The sequence below is a fragment of the Pleurodeles waltl genome, chromosome 12, assembly GCF_031143425.1.
Source record: "Pleurodeles waltl isolate 20211129_DDA chromosome 12, aPleWal1.hap1.20221129, whole genome shotgun sequence".
Taxonomy (NCBI): domain Eukaryota; kingdom Metazoa; phylum Chordata; class Amphibia; order Caudata; family Salamandridae; genus Pleurodeles; species Pleurodeles waltl.
The window spans coordinates 523,116,177-523,138,159 of NC_090451.1; the positions used below are offsets into that span (position 1 = coordinate 523,116,177).

General features: G+C 46.7%; 1 protein-coding gene across 3 annotated transcripts in view; it reads right to left on the bottom strand.

Moving 5' to 3' along the window:
• USB1 (U6 snRNA biogenesis phosphodiesterase 1) overlaps positions 1-20,852 on the bottom strand; it is a 222,805-nt gene extending 201,953 nt beyond the window's left edge. The window contains exon 1 of one of the 3 annotated variants that reach the window (XM_069217438.1): positions 20,419-20,852. In XM_069217438.1, the coding sequence (XP_069073539.1) occupies positions 20,419-20,603 (185 nt within the window). In that variant the 5' untranslated portion in view covers positions 20,604-20,852. The remainder of the gene's footprint in view (positions 1-20,418) is intronic. The other 2 variants (XM_069217437.1, XM_069217439.1) reach the window with 2 other exon arrangements.
• Between the last annotated feature and the right edge of the window lie 1,131 nt (positions 20,853-21,983).

Here is a 21,983-nt window from a genome sequence, read left to right on the forward strand (position 1 = left end):
GGCTACTTCTGGCAGTATAGGACTGGACCTGTTTGCTTCAGAGGCTGGAGAAATACCCGTAGGACAGGTGAAAACTGTTCCTTAGGAATAGGAGTAAGAGTACCACCTGGAACATATGGTAGAATTGCCCCTTGATCCAGCCTTGCCATCAAGGGAGTGTCGGTGGTAGGGGGAGTCATAGACTCAGATTTTAGAGGAGAGGTTAAAGTAGTATTACTGAACCAAGGAGATACTACTGTATCGTATCAAGCACATGACAGACTTGCTCAACTGATTTGTGAACAAGCGTACACCTCACACATTGAAGAAAGATCTGCCCCCCCCCCCGATAATACCCAGAGAGGTGAGGGAGGATTTGGAAGCACAGGAAGAAAAGTATGGGTGAACTATCCAGGAAAAAAAAAAAAAAAGCCAGAGGCAGGAGAGATATTGAGTCAAGGGGTGGGGAGTACATATATTATACTTTTAAAGAACTCTAATGTACCTGTATTTGTGCCTGCAGTGAGTCTTACCCCACGGTCGTAAATGATGACATCTGCGTCAATGACGTGGTTCCTGTTTGCGGTCAGACCGAATGTAGCAGAGAATGTTGTTACGGACCTTCATGTCACTTGTGCACCTCAAGCCGCTAACATAACTGATGACCAGGGAAATGTTTCACTTTGCAATGTGAAGGTTCCTGGAGGCAAGTGGATGGCTGCCAAAGCTGTAACCTGGAAGGTAACTGGACAGCAAATCCGACATGCCAACGGACTGAACAAGGTGCAGGGGACGCCAGCAATAGTACAGGCTTTGAGTTATATGCTAAACATGATATGTAAATATTGTGATACCAAGACACATGGTGGTTGTTACAATGAACAATAGAACACCAGCTTTCATGTTTTATGTAACTGAAAGACGCATGATTAACAACTTAAGCAACATTTCTATAGTGCGATATAGAATAGGATGTAAGCAAGTTATGCATGCAAGCATAATTAATCGGATTGTGTTACAGATAAATATTGTCAAGGGGAATGTCTCAAAGTATGATCCATTATGTGCACCATGGACACCACAGTTATGGCCCTTGCCAAAGCTACGCAATAGAAGAGATCTAGGGTCCTTGATAGCTGGGGCCACTGGAATCGGGGTAGGGGCCCTGAATTCCTTTGATGTTGAAGCCGTTAGGAATAAGCTATCTTCTACAGGATATAGTACAGGAGAGGCCATAAAAGTAATTTCTCAATGGGGGCACACACACTCACAAGAAGTATGAAAAGTCCCGTGTGGGTTGTATCGCAATTGGCAATGTCACTTATGGACAATTCGAAAAAGAAAAAAAAAGCTTTTAAAACACAATAGCATTGTCCGAGGGCATCCAGTGCATACTATGGCAAAGCATTGTTAATCTACAGTATGCAGACTTTAACGCAGAATGGGGACAGCCTCAGGGTGAATGTTGGAGACAACAATTGCATTTGCCTGAAGAAATATGGGTAAAGCCCACACAGTTTCACGGTGAGGAACAAATGTGTTATGTTCTTTTTGATATAGTAAGAAGTGATCTTCCTCCTGACATATGGTGCCCCTTTATATTGCTCCCTGTAGTGATAAGTAAAAGAATAGTGGATACCTCACACTGACAAAGTAGATTGATTAAACAAATCACACTGTAGATCCCACTAGATGTGCAGATTGGTCTAAGGGGTGGGTATGTACTCACACTGGACGGGTGCTAGATCCATGTCTTTACACAATACCGGGAGAATGTGAAAGGTTACCTAATCCTATTAAATGGCACAGACTTGTATCAGATAGGGACAGAGAGTATATGTTATGTCATTAATCATCCCTTACTTATTAACGGATTTATACAAACCACCAGAGAGCAAGTAATGCGTATGCGCAATATCACCAGCATTATTGACATAAGCACACACATCTTGTACCGACCGACTAAGTTCACCATAACCACATTACAGATGCAAATGCGTGCGCAGTTAAAGTGGAACATCTCGCTTGTTGTTAAGCTACCCAGATAAGAGGCAATCAGGCACTACGCACAAGTTACCTTACCTTTGCTAAATTTGATATGGCAGCTAAATACACCAAGGATACAGCCATACTAATGACCACAAACGCTAAACGGCTTATGCACACTGCTTCATGCATCCAGCAAATAACTGAGCATCATTGGTATGACATCTTCTTAGGCTAGGCACTAGGAGCTATGAAGACGCTAACTGTAGTGTTACTACAGCTAATTTGGTTATTGATTGTTTGTGTTACGCTAATGACTATACTATGTAGACTATATGTATGCACAAAGCAGCTTCATACTAAAGATGCAGGCGCTTAGAATAATGTTGACCAGTATTAGTAGCAACCTAGCTACCGGAATGTCAAAGTAAATGATATCCGTTTCAACATGCATCACATCACGCTCATCTAAGGGGTGGAGTGTTCAGTGTAGGGAAAGGTGCGGAAGACATTGTGACGCGAAGGGTTAATTAGCTTGAGCAGTGTAGATGAGTGTAATGCCTGTTGAAACCCCCTCCCAAACATTGTGGGAAAGTTCATGATATTATTTTCAAGCTTGTTTGTGTAGAAGACTCTGTCTCAACCTTGAGAACGAGAGTACACAGAGAAGATGGAATGAAAACAAAGGCTGGAGAAGGGCAGAGCAGCCAAGTACTGATAACATAGCTAGAAAATGCCAGAATGAGATAGAATCCAAGTTTCGAGTTATTTAAGCACTGAAGTGTGGGTGAGGGATTTGGAAGCTCACAGATGGAATTGTGGAAGCTGCCATGGCCCAGCGCTGCCTCTCTGTTTTGCTGACCGTGGTGCTTGAGGGGGAGAGAGGTCCAAGCAGGCGGTAGAGGGCTTCCCAGCATGTCGTGGACTGAGTTAAGTTTCCACACAGGGATGAAAGGCCTTTGTTTCTCTGCTTTATTATTATGACTGATTATTTATGCTTGCACTGTGTTTATAACCTGAAGTATTCAGCTCGTTTATATCTTGCTTTCTAAACCTCTTAGTGTGAACTGTTACAATAACTGAAACATGCATTTTGGTGTGCAGTAAATCAAAGCTTTTCTGAAGTATTCAGTTTGTTTATGTTTTGCCTCCTGACCATAGTAGTGAGAGCCTGCTGCAGTAATTGAAACATGCATTTTGGTGTGCAGTAAATCAAAGCTTATCTGAAGTATTCAACTCATTTATATTCTGCTTCCTGAATATCGTAGTGTGATGCATTTTACGTAGTGTGATGCATTTTAGTATACAGTTAATCAAAACCTATATCTGTCAATGAACTCTTTGCTTTATATATATATATATATATATATATATATATATATATATATATATATATATAGATGCTCCTTGTAGTGTACTTATATATATAAATAAATAGATGCTTTTCATTGCTATTCTTATTCTACTATTGTTAATGTGCTGAATGCCTACATTTTAACTGCAATTCTAGTAAAGCTAAATTGTATTTATAATTGGCGTATGGTCCTTCATTGAGCGTCCTTATTGACTTATACCGAACAGGTGTCAACCAGTCACCTAGATAAGACAGAGAGTTAGCATAAACGTAGGTCTCCTCGGTCAATCTCCAACTGTAGGTTTTATTTCTTTTAGATAATGTCTGTCAGATCCTACTCCAACATTAATGGAACCATAAAGAGTCAGCATTTGTGAGCATCATTGTACTGCCTATAGAAATGACTGAGGTTTCTTTAGTATTTGAGTCTGACACTGTCAGAGGAAGAGGATGGTGTGCAAAGTGCCAATCCGTACACATGGCAACAATCATTCCCCTTGTTTCATGCCACATAACTTTAGTTGTCTGGTGGCTTTGGGACAAACATCTTCTCTGCCAAACCAGATCTACCGCTACTGTACCTATGTGTGCTGGGAAAGGTCTAGCAAGCAGGAAATCTTGTCTAAAACCAATTCACTAAACACTTTGAATGGTCAGAGCCAATTCGGCCTCTGCTTCACAGCCAGAGACAGAGAAATGCATTTATCATAAAAGTATTTGAATTATTTTAAAAAGTGTTCTTTTCCTAGCTTAATGCACTGTGCTCTGAAAGGAGAATAACTACTTTCCGGTTTGGGCCAGTGACTTGTAATTTGTCCAAACTTGTTGCCGAGGGTGGAATCTTGCTGGTAGCATATTTCAACCTCTAGGCCAATATCCAAATACAGGACCAAAAGGTTTTGGGACCTGCTGGGATGCACTGCGGGACTGCAAATGTGGTGAACTTATACTACCCCCAAGCTTCCCAGTACACCTGGGAAGCCAATAGCAAATCAAATCCAAACCCAGAGAGATCAAGGTTTTTCTCTTGACCTCAGTTATTGAGATACTGTCCTGTTGGCTACAGTTGATTGCCCCAATTGCAAAACAATTTTAATGGTTCACTGAGCCCTCATATTCCTGATGATATCCATTTTTAAAATCGCTATTGCTCACCCACATTGAATCCCAGGTCACAGACTTAACTGCCTCAACTGTGGACCCAGTAAGTGTCATAATTCCTGTAGATGCCACATCAACAAAAATGTTGAGCGAGAGCAGCCAGTTACAATATTACAGCGACAAAAGATGGTACCTGAATGCATGCTGCCATAGGTACCGCCTATAGTCCCCTGGTAGTCCTAATGTATTACCCTTGGAGTCGTCTCCCCAACTGGTTTCCCCTTTCACTGATTATGGCCAGTAAATAACTCTGCTCCTCCCCTGAAATACAAGAAACCAGTAAGTCTTTTAAACTGAATATCAAGACTACTGTGTGAACTTACTCTGGCACCTTATTTTCCACTTAGGATGAGCCCATGTTTTATTTTAACAAGAGGATTTTAGGATGACAAGTTTTGAAATGTATTTGTTTGAACTTCAGTTACAAAGCTCCACTAAGATGCCCAAACTTGCAACAAGAAACTATGTCAGTAGCAGGATATCAAGCTTTGTGCAGTTGCATTCTATCTGGCACAATGCTTTAAATGAAAACACGGAAGTGCTGCACTCACTAACTACTGTACCTGCTTGCTCCCGAGACGTGTTGACACTCTCCCTTTCAAATTAAACAAGTGCGGGTACTCAGTACTTGCTAATTTAAAGCACTGATCTGGCACCCCTGTTCCACTCATTTACACCGAGTAAATAAACATCAGCAAACTTGAGGACTACTGAAGGCTGCTGAGAACACCTGACATTTCCTCAAAGGATACCACTGTTCTAAGTATGCGTATTATTCTCTGGTGGGGAGGGGTATAGATTTTTAACATCTTTATTTTAACTGACCTGTGTTGCATACTATCAAATAACCACCTCCTCCTTTTCTCGCCATTGAGCAACATAAGCTTAACTTGCTTTATTAAGATGTAGGTGTGTGTCTAATCCACTACCTCCTCCTGAGAGGACGCCTTAGCCCCTCAACCTCTTTACCAGTAGATAATCAAATCCTTAAAGTGAGTAACATGGTTATCCAATTAGAACGCAACACTACTTGTGGCCTGGGAAGCCTGCTGAGTCAGATAACTTCTGATCACCCCAGAAACAGTTCACACAGTCTTGTACCTTCTCAAAGGACATAGCTTTTTTTTTGTTTGTTCGACCTACCCATGCTTCAGGCCTGCAGTTCATCAGTGTCAGGTTTCAGGCAGATACGAGCAGGATGTTCTTCTGGGCAAAGCGGTCAGGCTGATGTCTTCATCTCCCTTGGTTCAGCCATTAGAAGATTTGTTTGCAATACTGCTTTTTCCATTGTTCAATTCACATCAGGTGGTTGTAATCCTGTTAGGTAATTTCTGACAGATACTATTCCAGCATTAATGTTGAATCATGGATTGTGGGCAGCATTGGACTGTCCTAAGAATGGACTGGTACTTCTCTTGCCTTTGTCTCCGATTGTAACAACCAATTTCAATAGAGAAGGTTGAGGTATGGAAACTTTGTGTTTCAGGACTTTTGTTGTTCCCAAAGGTCTTCGTAAAAGGCTTCACAAGTTCATAGGCGTGCTGTTCTGGACTTCTTTTTAGCAGTAAAGGATGTTGCATGGGGGGAGTTAAGCCTTCTCTCTTTGGCGGCCATCAGTTCAGCAGTTCATATCTTCTACAATCCTTCTAATAACAACAGTTAAAAATGCTGAGGGTAATTGTCACAGTAGTTTCACCATTCTTCTGGCCAAGAACATCCTAGTTTCCACTTTTCAATCAGCTCTCTTCAGTTCAGTTTGACGTCTGTCTTTTGAACAGTGAGATCCTCAACACACAGAGCATTCTAGTATGGTTTCTGGGGTAAGACAGTTCAAACAGGAATCCACTCTCAAAGAATATGATCACATTTGGGTTTCCTTACTATTGAAATAAAGCATTAATTATCTTCATTCAGGGAACTGGGAAAGGCCCCAGTGCTACAGTTCCTTTGGAAGCAGGAGGTGAAAAATTCTACAAGGCCTTGGTTGTTTCAATCGTAATCGTCCAGTCAGTAATTGAAGCAGAAGCATTTAGGAACTACTGAGTGGAGTGTGGGCGTTTGGAGTCCATTTCTGTTCCCCTTCACAGACAGTTGTCTCTTGCTAGAACAATGAATAGCCTACTGATCCCTTGTTAGATTTTTCAATTTTTGACTCAGCCCATAAAGATCCCTCACCCCTTCTTTTAATCCATGGTATAAGTGTCTCTGGAATCCCTCTTCAAGGCTCCGATTTGTACTTGGATGAGATGGAATTTTATATATACCCACTGAATGTACATTTTTTTCTTATAGAATATTCCCGATTTGGGCCCCAACTGTATTCCTGTTATGTTAAATAGTTTTCGAAAGCGCTTGATTACCCAAAGATGTCTTGGCGCTGGCTTTGATGACAGGCAATGAAGTGAAAGGCTCCATGGACTACAACGTGCTAGATACCCAGGTTTTCAGAGTCTTCCTGAAGGCTAATACATTTAGTGCCTCCTTGATGTGCAGCTGGAGCATGTTCCAAGCTTTTGTGGCTCCCACTACAAAGCTCTTGCCTCCCCGAGCTGCTCGCTTAAACTAAGGGAACACTGCAAATTTGGCTGTGGCCTAGCGTAGGGCTGCCTGGGTTGTATCATTTTAAAAAGTTTTTTAGGAAAGCCGGGCCAAGACCGTGAAGTGCCTTGTAGGCGATGCAGAGTGCTTTGCAAGTGATTCTTTGTCTTATGGGAAGTCAGTGCAGTTTTTTTTTTATAAAACCACCCGCTGAATGGTGTTTAGGAATCTCAAAAAGGAGTCCGGTTGCTGCATTTTGCACAGTTTGCAGTTTTTTCAATAAGTAGGGGGGTAATTAGAAATAAACCATTGCAGTAGTCCAGCTTTGCCATAATCAATGATGCAACAAATGTTTTTGTATGTGCATTGGAATGAAAGGTAAAACCTTTTTTATGATCTTCAGAGTAAAGAAGGCCGAGGAGGTCACTGCATTGGCATGGTCTGTATTGGTAAGCTTGTCATCCATCAATACTCCAAGTTTGCAAGTCTTCCTCACAGGAGTCGTCAGGGAGCCCATTTCCTGCGGCCAGCAGGTTGCGGCTCAAAAGGAGTTTGAGCTCTAAACAGTAAGACCTCAGTTTTTCATGAGTTGAGCTTTAGGCAGTTCTTGTCCATCCAGAAGTTAATAGCCTGCATGCAATCATAGAAGCTGGACCCTGTACCTTTGACATCATTAGCTAGTGAGACGACAATCTGGGTATCATCTGCATACGAAGACAAGAAAAAAAAACAGAGGTTTTTATCAGGTAAGCCAGTGGGGTGACATAAATAAGGAGCCCTGTGATCACCACACGGAAGAGAGAAGCGGTGTAAGGTAAAAATCATCCAAGAGGACTAACAGCTCACGGCCCAAGAGGAAGGATTTCAATAGCGCCCAGGCTGAACCAATGATCTGAATATTTGCTAGGTGGTCCAGCAGCAGCCCATGATTAATGGTACCAAAGCCTGCCGAGAGATCAAGCAGGATAAGGGCTGCCCCTTTCCCCAGATCGACCTCCAACCTAATCTCTTCGGTAGCCTTGATCAGTGCGGTCTTCATGCTGTGGCCTCTACGAAGCCAAATTGAGTGGAGTTTAGAAGCTGAGAGTTAATGATTTTTTCTGCTACTTTAGCTAGCAGAGGTAGGCAAGAGATGGGGCAATAGTTGTTTGGATCTTTCAGGTCTAGAGTATCTATCTTTAGGAGTGGGAATACCAAGGCTTTCTTCCATAGGTTTGGAAAAGTGCCAGACTTGAACATAAGATGAAAAATGGTTGTGCGCATTATGACAATTGTCTCAGCTGCTAATTTATCCATTCTCTGTAGGCACAGATCCTGAGTGGAACCTCAGGTGGTGGAACTGATTATTCTGATGACATCCTCCAAAAGGGGGAGGGGCGAACTGGCTGAAAGTCTTCTGCTCTGGAGGTAATGGCAAGGAGGATGAGGCACAAGGAGAGATCAGAGCTGCAGAGGTGAACCTGATTTACACTGCTTCCACTTTTCGCAGAAAAAAGTTGGCCAGTGTGTTGCAGAAGGATTGGCTAGTGTTAATGTGTGTTTTGGTATTCTTAGTCAGCTTGGTAGCTGTGTTAAACAATTCTTTAGATTAATTTTTAGCTTCTATTATCTTTTTAGTAAAATAGGAGACCTTTTTTTCATCAATACGAGTTTTGTATTTAGATAAACAAAGCTTGTATTCAGCCTTTTCTGCTACGTTTTAAACAGCTCTCCATTTCCTCTCCAGTCTCTTGCAGCTTTGTTTAACCCCTTCGCTGCCAGGCCTTTTCCCCCTCCTGTGCCGGGCCTTTTTTTGCCTATTTGGGGCAGTTCGCGCTTAGGCCCTCATAACTTTTTGTCCACATAAGCTAACCAAGCCAAATTTGCGTCCTTTTTTTCCAACATCCTAGGGATTCTAGAGGTACCCAGACTTTGTGGGTTCCCTTGAAGGAGGCCAAGAAATTGGCCAAAATACAGTGAAAATTTCGTTTTTTTCAAAACAATTTGAAAAAGTGGCTGCAGAAGAAGGCTTGTGGTTTTTCCCCTGAAAATGGCATCAACAAAGGGTTTGCGGTGCTAAACTCAGCAGCTTCCCAGCTTTCAGGAACAGGCAGACTTGAATCAGAAAACCCAATTTTTCAACACAATTTTGGCATTTTACTGGGGCATACCCCATTTGTGCAATTTTTTGTGCTTTCAGCCTCCTTCCAGTCAGTGACAGGAATGGTCATGAAACCAATGCTGGATCCCAGAAACCTAAACATTTCTGAAAAGTAGACAAAATTCTGAATTCAGCAAGGGGTCATTTGTGTAGATCCTACAAGGGTTTCCTACAGAAAATAACAGCTGAAAAAGAAAAATATTGAAAATGAGGTGAAAAAACCATCAATTTTTCTCTACGTTTTACTCTGTAACTTTTCCCTGCAATGTCAGATTATCGAAAGCAATATACCGTTACGTCTGCTGGACTCCTCTGGTTGCGGGGATATATAGGGTTTTTAGGTTCATCAAGAACCCGAGGAACCCAGAGCCAATAAATGAGCTGCACCCTGCAGTGCGTTTTCATTCTATACCGGGTATACAGCAATTCATTTGCTGAAATATAAGGAGTAAAAAATTGCTATCAAGAAAACCTTTGCATTTCCAAAAAGGGCACAAGATAAGGTGTTGAGGGGCAGTGGTTATTTGCACATCTCTGAATTCCGGGGTGACCATAGTAGCACGTGAATTACAGGGAATTTCTCAAATAGATGTCTTTTTTACACACACTCCTATATTTGGAAGGAAAGAATTTAGAGAAAGACAAGGGGCAATAGTACTTGTTTTGCTAATCTATGTTCCCCCAAGTCTCCCGATAAAAATGGTACCTCACTTGTGTGGGTAGGCCTAGCACCCGCGACAGGATATGCCCCAAAACACAACGTGGACACATCACAGAAAACAGAGCTGTTTTTAGCAAAGTGACTACCTGTAGATTTTGGCCTCTAGCTCAGCCGCCACCTAGGGAAACCTACCAAACCTGTGCATTTCTGAAAACTAGAGACCTAGGGGAATCCAAGGAGGGGTGACTTGCGGGGCTCGGACCAGGTTCTGTTACCCAGAATCCTTTGCAAATCTCAAAATTTGGCTAAAAAAACACATGTTCCTCACATTTCTGTGGCAGAAAGTTTTGGAATCTGAGAGGAGCCACAAATTTCCTTCCACCCAGCGTTCCCCCACGTCTCCCGATAAAAATGATACCTCACTTGTGTGGGTAGGCCTAGCGCCCGCGACAGGATATGCCCCAAAACACAACGTGGACATATCACAGAAAACAGAGCTGTTTTTAGCAAAGTGACTACCTGTAGATTTTGGCCTCTAGCTCAGCCGCCACCTAGGGAAACCTACCAAACCTGTGCATTTCTGAAAACTAGAGACCTAGGGGAATCCAAGGAGGGGTGACTTGCGGGGCTCGGACCAGGTTCTGTTACCCAGAATCCTTTGCAAATCTCAAAATTTGGCTAAAAAAACACATGTTCCTCACATTTCTGTGGCAGAAAGTTCTGGAATCTGAGAGGAGCCACAAATTTCCTTCCACCCAGCGTTCCCCCACGTCTCCCGATAAAAATGATACCTCACTTGTGTGGGTAGGCCTAGCGCCCGCGACAGGATATGCCCCAAAACACAACGTGGACATATCACAGAAAACAGAGCTGTTTTTAGCAAAGTGACTACCTGTAGATTTTGGCCTCTAGCTCAGCCGGCACCTAGGGAAACCTACCAAACCTGTGCATTTCTGAAAACTAGAGACCTAGGGGAATCCAAGGAGGGGTGACTTGTGTGGCTCGGACCAGGTTCTGTTACCCAGAATCCTTTGCAAACCTCAAAATTTGGCTAAAAAAACACATGTTCCTCACATTTCTGTGGCAGAAAGTTCTGGAATCTGAGAGGAGCCACAAATTTCCTTCCACCCAGCGTTCCCCCACGTCTCCCGATCAAAATGATACCTCACTTGTGTGGGTAGGCCTAGCGCCCGCGACAGGATATGCCCCAAAACACAACGTGGACACATCACAGAAAACAGAGCTGTTTTTAGCAAAGTGACTACCTGGAGATTTTGGCCTCTAGCTCAGCCGCCACCTAGGGAAACCTACCAAACCTGTACATTTCTGAAAACTAGAGACCTAGGGGAATCCAAGGAGGGGTGACTTGTGGGGCTCGGACCAGGTTCTGTTACCCAGAATCCTTTGCAAACCTCAAAATTTGGCTAAAAAAACACATGTCCCTCACATTTCTGTGGCAGAAAGTTCTGGAATCTGAGAGGAGCTACAAATTTCCTTCCACCCAGCGTTCCCCCAAGTCTCCCGATAACAATGATACCTCACTTGCGTGGGTAGGCCTAGCGCCGGCGACAGGAAACACCCCAAAGCGCAACGTGGACACATCCTAAATTTTTGAAAAAAACAGAGGTGTTTTTTGCGAAGTGCCTACCTGTAGATTTTGGCCTCTAGCTCAGCCGGCACCTAGGGAAACCTACCAAACCTGTGCATTTCTGAAAACTAGAGACCTAGGGGAATCCAAGGAGGGGTGACTTGCGGGGCTCGGACCAGGTTCTGTTACCCAGAATCCTTTGCAAACCTCAAAATTTGGCTAAAAAAACACATGTTCCTCACATTTCTGTGGCAGAAAGTTCTGGAATCTGAGAGGAGCCACAAATTTCCTTCCACCCAGCGTTCCCCCACGTCTCCCGATAAAAATGATACCTCACTTGTGTGGGTAGGCCTAGCGCCCGCGACAGGATATGCCCCAAAACACAACGTGGACACATCACAGAAAACAGAGCTGTTTTTAGCAAAGTGACTACCTGGAGATTTTGGCCTCTAGCTCAGCCGCCACCTAGGGAAACCTACCAAACCTGTACATTTCTGAAAACTAGAGACCTAGGGGAATCCAAGGAGGGGTGACTTGTGGGGCTCGGACCAGGTTCTGTTACCCAGAATCCTTTGCAAACCTCAAAATTTGGCTAAAAAAACACATGTCCCTCACATTTCTGTGGCAGAAAGTTCTGGAATCTGAGAGGAGCCACAAATTTCCTTCCACCCAGCGTTCCCCCAAGTCTCCCGATAACAATGATACCTCACTTGCGTGGGTAGGCCTAGCGCCGGCGACAGGAAACACCCCAAAGCGCAACGTGGACACATCCTAAATGTTGGAAAAAAACAGAGGTGTTTTTTGCGAAGTGCCTACCTGTAGATTTTGGCCTCTAGCTCAGCCGGCACCTAGGGAAACCTACCAAACCTGTGCATTTCTGAAAACTAGAGACCTAGGGGAATCCAAGGAGGGGTGACTTGCGGGGCTCGGACCAGGTTCTGTTACCCAGAATCCTTTGCAAACCTCAAAATTTGGCTAAAAATACACATGTTACTCACATTTCTGTGGCAGAAAGTTCTGGAATCTGAGAGGAGCCACAAATTTCCTTCTACCCAGCGTTCCCCCAAGTCTCCCGATACAAATGATACCTCACTTGTGTGGGTAGGACTAGCGCCCACGAAAGGAAAGGGCCCAAAACACAACGTGGACACATCACATTTTTTTATAAAAAGCAGTGCCTACCTGTGGATTTTGGCCTGTAGCTCAGCCGACACCTGAGGAAACATAGCAAACCAGTGCATTTTTGAAAACTAGAAACCCAGGGGAATCCAAGATGGGGTGACTTGCGGGGCTCTGACCAGGTTATGTTACCCAGAATCCTTTGCAAACCTCCAAATTTGGCCCCAAAAACACTTTTTCCTCTCATTTCGGTGACAGAAAGTTCTGGAATCTGAGAGGAGCCACAAATTTCCTTCCACCCAGCGTTCCCCTAAGTCTCTCGATAAAAATGGTACATCACTTCTGTGGGTAGGCCTTGCGCCCACAAAAGGAAATGGCCCAAAACACAACGTGGACACAACATATTTTTTCACAGAAAACAGAGGTGTTTTTTGCAAGGTGCCTACCTGTGGTGTTTGGCCTGTAGCTCAGCCGGCCCCAGGGGGGGGGGGGGGGGGCAGAAATGCCCTAAAATAAATTTGCCCCCCCAACCCCCACCCTCCCCCGCCGGGAGCGACCCTTGCCTACGGGGTCGCTCCCCCTGCGTGACATTGGCCCTAAAAAACAAATCCCTGGTGCCTAGTGGTTTCTGCCCCCTTGGGGGCAGGTTGACCTAAACTCAGCCAATCTGCCCCCAAGGGGGGCAGAAATGGCCTAAATACAATTTGTCCCCCAGGGGAGCGACTTTTGCCTGATGGGTCGCTCCCCATCTCTAAAAAAAAAAAAAAAAGGAAAAAAAAAAGAAAAAAAAGAAAAATTCCCCTGGCGCCTAGAGGTTTCTGCCCCCCCCCCCCGGGGGCAGATCGGCCTAGTAATAGGCCGATCTGCCCCCCGTGGGGGCAGAAATGGCCTAAAATAAATTTGCCCCCCCAACACCCCCCCCCCCCCCGGGAGCGACCCTTGCCTACGGGGTCGCTCCCCCTGCGTGACATTGGCCCCAAAAAACAAATCCCCGGTGCCTAGTGGTTTCTGCCCCCTTGGGGGCAGGTTGACCTAAACTCAGCCAATCTGCCCCCAAGGGGGGCAGAAATGGCCTAAATACAATTTGTCCCCCAGGGGAGCGACTTTTGCCTGATGGGTCGCTCCCCATCTCTAAAAAAAAAAAAAAAAAAGAAAAAAAAGAAAAATTCCCCTGGCGCCTAGAGGTTTCTGCCCCCCCCCCCCCGGGGGCAGATCGGCCTAATAATAGGCCGATCTGTCCCCCGGGGGGGCAGAAATGGCCTAAAATAAATTTGCCCCCCCCAACCCCCGGGAGCGACCCTTGCCTACGGGGTCGCTCCCCCTGCGTGACATTGGCGCCAAAAAACAAATCCCCGGTGCCTAGTGGTTTCTGCCCCGTTGGGGGCAGATTGACCTAAAATTGGCCAATCTGCCCCCAGGGGGGCAGAAATGGTCTAAATACAATTTGCCCCCCCAGGGGAGCGACCCTTGCCTGATGGGTCGCTCCCCATCTCTAAAAAAAGAAACAACAACAAAAAAAAAACACAAAAAAAAAATTGCCCTGGCGCCTAGAGTGTTCTGCCCCCCCCCGGGGGCAGTTCGGCCTAATAATAGGCCGATCTGTCCCCCGGGGGGGCAGAAATGGCCTAAAATAAATTAGCCCCCCCAACCCCCCCCCCCCGGGAGCGACCCTTGCCTACGGGGTCGCTCCCCCTGCGTGACATTGGCGCCAAAAAACAAATCCCCGGTGCCTAGTGGTTTCTGCCCCCTTGGGGGCAGATTGACCTAAAATTGGCCAATCTGCCCCCAGGGGGGCAGAAATGGTCTAAATACAATTTGCCCCCCCAGGGGAGCGACCCTTGCCTGATGGGTCGCTCCCCATCTCTAAAAAAAGAAACAACAAAAAAAAAAACACAAAAAAAAAATTGCCCTGGCGCCTAGAGTGTTCTGCCCCCCCCCCCCGGGGGCAGTTCGGCCTAATAATAGGCCGATCTGTCCCCCGGGGGGGGCAGAAATGGCCTAAAATAAATTTGCCCCCCAACCCCCACCCCCCCCCCGGGAGCGACCCTTGCCTACGGGGTCGCTCCCCCTGCGTGACATTGGCGCCAAAAAACAAATCCCCGGTGCCTAGTGGTTTCTGCCCCCTTGGGGGCAGATTGACCTAAAATTGGCCAATCTGCCCCCAGGGGGGCAGAAATGGTCTAAATACAATTTGCCCCCCCCAGGGGAGCGACCCTTGCCTGATGGGTCGCTCCCCATCTCTAAAAAAAGAAACAACAAAAAAAAAAAAACACAAAAAAAAAATTGCCCTGGCGCCTAGAGTGTTCTGCCCCCCCCCCCGGGGGCAGTTCGGCCTAATAATAGGCCGATCTGTCCCCCGGGGGGGCAGAAATGGCCTAAAATAAATTTGCCCCCCCAACCCCCACCCCCCCCCCCCCGGAGCGACCCTTGCCTACGGGGTCGCTCCCCCTGCGTGACATTGGCGCCAAAAAACAAATCCCCGGTGCCTAGTGGTTTCTGCCCCCTTGGGGGCAGATTGACCTAAAATTGGCCAATCTGCCCCCAGGGGGGCAGAAATGGTCTAAATACAATTTGCCCTCCCAGGGGAGCGACCCTTGCCTGATGGGTCGCTCCCCATCTCTAAAAAAAGAAACAACAAAAAAAAAAAAAACACAAAAAAAAAATTGCCCTGGCGCCTAGAGTATTCTGCCCCCCCCCGGGGGCAGTTCGGCCTAATAATAGGCCGATCTGTCCCCCGGGGGGGCAGAAATGGCCTAAAATAAATTTGCCCCCCCAACATCCCCCCCCCCCCCCCCCCGGGAGCGACCCTTGCCTACGGGGTCGCTCCCCCTGTGTGACATTGGCGCCAAATAACAAATCCCCGGTGCCTAGTGGTTTCTGCCCCCTTGGGGGCAGATTGACCTAAAATTGGCCAATCTGCCCCCAGGGGGGGCAGAAATGGTCTAAATACAATTTGCCCCCCCAGGGGAGCGACCCTTGCCTGATGGGTCGCTCCCCATCTCTAAAAAAAAAAAAAGAACAAAAAAAAAAAACACAAAAAAATAATTTGCCCTGGCGCCTAGAGGTTTCTTCCCCCCCTGGGGGCAGATCGGCCTAATAATAGGCCGATCTGCCCCCAGGGGGGGCAGAAAAGGCCTTCCCAAAAAATTGCCCCCCCTGGGAGCGACCCTTGCCAAAGGGGTCGCTTTGTTGCGTGACATTCGCGCGCAAAAAAAAACTCCCTGGTGTCTAATGGTTTCTGCCCCCCTTGGGGGCAGATTGGCCTTATCAAAATAGGCCAATCTGCCCCCAAGGGGGGCAGAAATGGCCTAAATATATATTGCCCCGTAGGGGAGCAACCCTTGCCTAAGGGATCGCTCCCCACCTAAAAAAAAAGAATTCATCACAAAAAAAAAACAAAAAACAAAAATGGTCCCTGGTGCCTAGAGGTTTCTGCCCCCCCTGGGGGCAGATCGGCCTAATAATAGGCCAATCTGCCCCCAGGGGGGGCAGAAAAGGCCTTCCTAAAAAAATGCCCCCCTGGGAGCGACCCTTGCCCAAGGGGTCGCTCCCTTTTGCCAATTTCAAGAAGAAAAAAAAAAATCCCTGGTGTCTAGTGGGGTTTCAAAAGCCGGATTGCAAGCAATCCGGCTTTTGAAACCTGTGAGAGACTTCAAAGGGAAGGAAATACATTTCCTTCCCTTTGAAGCCTCTCGGGGCCTCCCCCATGGGATTGAAAAAGAAATGCAAAAGCATTTCTTTTTCAATCGCGCTGGAAGCTCTGCTTCCAGCGCGATGGGGGAGACCCTGTGACTAATCAGCGCGCACTCGCGCGCTGACGTCACAGGGGGGGTTGGGGGGGTCGGGGGTGGGAGGGGAAGGGCTTCCCCTTCCATCCCTGACTTGGGGGGGTGGGGGGGGAACCCCAAAGAGGGAGCGAGAGCGCTCCCTCTGGGCTCTGTGCACAGGACGTAATGGTTACGTCCTGGGCACAGCAGCACTGTGCCTCAGGACGTAACCATTACGTCCTGGGCACAGAAGGGGTTAAGGGCCCTAAGCTCAGCAGTGAACCATGAGGCCGGAATGTTAGAACGTTTCACTTTAATCATTTTTGCCAGCGCTAGTGCATTGGCGGCAGTGTCTAGAAACTGAGTATATTGGGAGACAGCCATATCTACATTGTCTGAGAGTGCAGAAAGCAAGTTGGTGAAAAGTCTGGAGGGGGAATCTGGTTAAATGTCATGCCAGGCCCAGGATGAGAAACTGGGTAGACGGGCTTTGGTGAAGGGGGTGGGATGATTAATGCAAATGTCCAAGAGGACAGAACTGTGATCTCACCAGACTAAAGGGGGAGTTCTGATATAACCTAATGCGAAGCTGATGAAGATTCCATCAAGTGTGTATCCTGCCTGGTGTGTGGAACCTGCTATCAGTTTAGAGAGACCAAGTCCTGACAATGTCTGCACTGTCCCGACAACGTCTGAACTCCTAATCTGGTCTTTGTCAACAAACTCTGGCACAAATTTTTACTTTCTTCCTTTTATCTGCCCTCAATACTGAGGATGCTTGCAGCATCGCTTGTAAACTGCACAGAGATACTGTCTATCGGTGCCTTCCCCCACTAGGTGAGTTGAGACTGATCTCCACAGTCTAGTAGCAGGTTTGGAGCTCCCACATTCTAGAGGGGTTCTTCCACCTTCTGTCACCTACTTGTAAACTTAAAAGAAGATTATTTGCAGCCATCTATTCAAACAGCACCTTCTATATGTGTATTCTATTACACATCAATCAATCACTGGATTTGTAAAGCGCGGCTTATCACCCCGGGGGATATCCAGGCTCTCAGGGATGTCGCTATGCGTCTGTAGCTACTCCTTAAAGAGCCATGTATTGAGCTTTCTCTTGAAGTCAAGAAGGATGTGCGAGGTGCGAAGGTGTGTGTGGCCGGGGTCGTTCCAGGTGTTGGCGGCAAGGTGAGAGAAGGAGTGTGCTCTGCTACGGCGGATTCTCTGGAGATGCGCGAAGGCTAGAGTTGTTGAATGAAGCTCCCTGATTGGCTGGTGGAAGGAGAATCTGCGGTTGATAAGCTTGGGTCAGATGTGGAGGGCTTTGTATGCGAATGGTAAGAGCCTTGAATTTGCACCTCCTGTTCACTGGTACTCAGTGTAGATGTCTGAGGTGGGGATGAGGGGGGGTGATGTGGGTCCTTCTGGGGAGGTCTAGGACGAGTCTCGCTACTGCGTTCTGGATGGTCCGGAGGCGGTGGAGGAGCTGGGCGGGGAATCCGACATAAAGGGCGTTTCAGTAGTCTAGTGTACTGGTGATAATGGCTAGGATGACCGTCTTTCTGGTTTAGATGTGGATCCATCTGAAAATCGTCCATAGCATGCAGAGGTTGTGGAAGCTAGAGGAAGCCACTGCGTTTATCTACTGTTTGAAGGTGAGTTTACAGTCGATGATTATGCTGAGGTTGTGGGCGTGGTCCATCAGGGTTGGGGGTTGTCTCAACATGGAGGGCCACCAGGAGTCACCCCAAGGGGAGAGGTTGCTTCCGAAGATGATCACCTCCATCTTGTCAGTGTTCAGTTTCAAGCAGTTGGATCTCATCCATTCGGCGACATATGTCATGGCATTGCTGAAGTTGTCTCCGAGAGTGGCATGGTCTTCAGAATGTGGAAAGGTCCTGACCAGCTCCCCCTCTGTGCGCTGCACCTTGTCTGGCCAAGGTCTGCTTACCTGGCCCTGCTGCTCCTTGCTTTGTGCTGCCCCTGCATACTTTCAAGCCCCCACCGCCTTTTTCCACTCTTTGCCTCCTGCCAGCCTCCCCCCAATCTCCTCCCACAATGCCCCTCCCACCTGTAATGATATTTGTGTTTTCACCACTGACTCCATGTTGCACCACTCTGCACTTGGCTTAGCGTCTACCGCCACATTAGTGGTCACAAGTTACAGACTCCATTTTGTATTCAGCTTAGGCTTAGCCTCACCGTCAAATTAAAAGTGCAAGTATTTATCTGTGCACAATATGTTATGCAACGTGTTTTCTCATTTATGTTTTTATTCTGCGTGTTCTTTCTCATCAAGGGCTAGGACATAATGTGGAGGAGTCGGTCAGCAAGATAAGAATGTACTAGGATGATGTTTATGGTATGGCAGGGAAAGGTTTAGTTTTGGGAGGGACACCTTGGGAACCTGGCCAGTTCCAATGTGTTTCTTTCAAAGCTGGACTGAAGTAGCTTTGAATAAGAGGGAGCTTGGGGAGGGGGGTGATTTCTAGAAATCTCCTCTCTGGCTTGTTAAAGGTATATAAGAGACCCAGGTTTGACAGTAGGAGATTCAGAGACTTCAGTCAGGACTGAGACGTCAAATGCCTCACAACCCGTGAGGTAGATCTCTTTCTCTTCCACTGCCGATCTTGGAGTCTACGGCTTGAAGCTACTTAGAGAAAGATGAAGAAGCAACTGTGCCCCACTGTGATACATTTTTACTAATTATTTGCTTTGCATTGTGTATGAATATATATATAGGTGTCTGTACCTCTGCATGTATATATTTGCTGTTTATAGACTGAAGATTCTTTGTACATGTTCTCACTTTATTGTTGCACACATTTTAATGGTGCACTTTTAATTATACTGACCTTACTTTACGAGCCTTGCAGAGTCATTTAATAAATGTCTTCTTTATTCGAAGAGGTGCATTCCAGAGATTCTTTTGACTCTTTTCAGTGTGTGTGTGTGTGTGTGTGTGTGTGTATTTTAGCTCGGTCAGCAGTAAAGCAAAACATCACCCCAGGACCTACTTAATGGCGTTTGGTGCACGACCCCACTGAGCAGGTCATGACCAACTGCCTCGCTCTGCGCTGTGCCTTGTCTGGTCCAGCTGTGCTTGCGTGGCTCTGCTGCTACTTGCTTTGTGCTGCCCCTGTATTCTTACAGGCCCACGCCACCTCCTCACGCCTTTTTGCTGCCCCTGCATCTTTCAGGTCCCCTACGCCTCCCCTGCTGTTTTCCTGCTCTTTGCATCCCGCCGGCTTCCCCCCACCGCACCCCTTCCACCCCAGGACCTTCTTAATGGTGGCCGCTGCGCGACCCCACTCAGCAGATCTTGACCAGCTCCCCCGCTCTGTGCTGTGCCTTGTCTGGCCCAGCTGTGCTTGCCTGACCCTGCTGCTCCTTGCTTTGTACTGCCACTGCATTCTTTCTGGCCCCCGCCACGTCCCTGCTTCTTTTGTGCTGCCCCTGCATCTTTCAGGTCCCATCCCAGGACCTACTTAATGGCAGTCACTGCGTGACCATGCAGTAGGCGTGCCGATGGCAATCCCATCTGTGCCCGTCCACGCCTGGACCATGCCCAGCACCAAGAACCATGGCTCCCCCACCATCCGCTGATACTCTGCCACCGAACTCCGGGCCTTGGCCCTCAGGAACCAGGACAACAACTGCTGCATCTCCTCCCCCCAGATCACTGTCGGACTCTTCAACTGCCTCCAATGCCACTTCGCCTGCAACACTGAGATCCACACCGCCACCCTTCAAGCCCGTGAAACAACTCCAATGCCTGCCGATTAACGCAAGATCTCTCTACAAACACGTCACGATCACAAAAGGAACCCGGGAAAGAACTTGGAATTTGCATCAAAGTATTGGTCTTCAACCACTCATTGGTAATCTGGTAAATAATGACATCCTAATTAAATTTTATGTGTGTCGGCATGGAATGGTCTCACATGCTTTTTGTGATTTCCATGTAGAAGTATATAGCTTGGCTGGATCGGAGTAAAAATAAAATTACAAAAAAGGAGGCCCGATGACTTAACACTTAAACTATACATGAGTAATTTTCATTACTTCTGGGATGAACATTCCGAATAGGCTTTGAGACTACAGTACCCTTGGCACACGACCACTCACCTCGGTGGCGGCAGGACCTCGCTTGACCGCACTTGGACGCCCTCCGCGGGGGAAGTTTTTTCAGGGTTGACATCATCTTTAGAACTTCTGCCACTTAAGACACCAAGAAAACAAGAGGGTCCTGTCAAAGACGATTCATCCTCTGAACTACTGCTACTGTACTCCACCAATACCTCGGCACTCATGGGTGCACTGGGGTGGGCACACGCTGACGTCACCCCGATTACCAGTGTTTTGACAGTAATCACTCATAAACAGGATGACCAGCTATTCTCTACTCAAGGGACCGTTCGTGAACTCAGCCTAATTTTGTGGAGGATCTTTTAATACACGACGTTTGGCAAAACATTTCGGCATTTCCGAGTCTAAGAGGATCTAATACGGCGCTTTAACAGGTTCTGAAAGTTGCCGTACACTGGGCGGTACTGCTGCAATGTAATGCGCCCTATGATTGGAAGATTGCGGTCACCTCGGCCAATTCTAGCGCGCCGTACAGAACTCTGAAAAGCTGATTGGCTGTGGAGCCTGCACGTGCCTCTGTCTAAGCCGTTTTCCGAAGTGGGCATGTGTCGCTGCGGTCACAGTTACGAGTGGGCTAGACCGACTCGGGCTGGAGAGTACGGGCCAAGGTACTTCTTCCTGCAGTGTCTTGCAGTCCTGGATGGGAGGGAAGGATGAACCGGAAACGGACCTAAGTAGTGCCCCACATATAGGGTGACCACCCGTCCGTAAGTTTAACGGACTGTCCGTTATTTAGGTAGTTACTTCCGTTGTCCGTAATGACCCTCTTTACCGACCCATTATGTCCGTAATTCTTGGAATTGTAGCCAGTTAAGCTGTTCCCCTGCTGCAACAAGTTTACAAGTTCTGCAGTACTTACTACTGGGGCCAGAGCACACTCATCTGAAGTTAAGGGGCTGCAGCAGCCCCTTACTCTCCCTGGCACAGACTGCGATGGGCCCATTGCCATCTTCTCTGCTGGCTGATTGTCACATACAGAATGACAATGGGCCAGCCTGGGGAGTCATCGGACATCACCAGTCCTACACCTGCGCTTGCAAATAAAGATTCCCTGTACTTTCCTAACAACATATTTTTCACATCATAAACAATACTATTTCTAAACCTACGTTTTCAAAGCTACACAGGAAATGTCAGCATTTAATTTTATATGCAGGGAAAAGTGTGTTGGCTGATTGGTGGGAAAGGAACTGTCTTTGTATTTTTAGTAATGTTGTTAATGCAGGCAAAGGATATGTTTTTACACACAAACACTCCCTTTTTTTTGTGTGCAAATTTCTTTATTGTTATAAAGTCAATATTTGTTTACAACGTGTTCGGAGCAGTTGCCGGATGTAAAACAAAAAGTCATTTGAAGTATTGATAACACATTCTGTTGTTCTACCTTTTTTTGTTTCTTTCTTATTGTTAAATCAACATTATAAGAAGAGTTAAACCCGAAACCACCAGTTCAAGTCAAGCCTAGGATGCTGCAGTATATATTTGTTTACTGCCTACTTCTGCCGGTATTCCATGTGATATCTGTTGTGTATCCCATGGTTCTC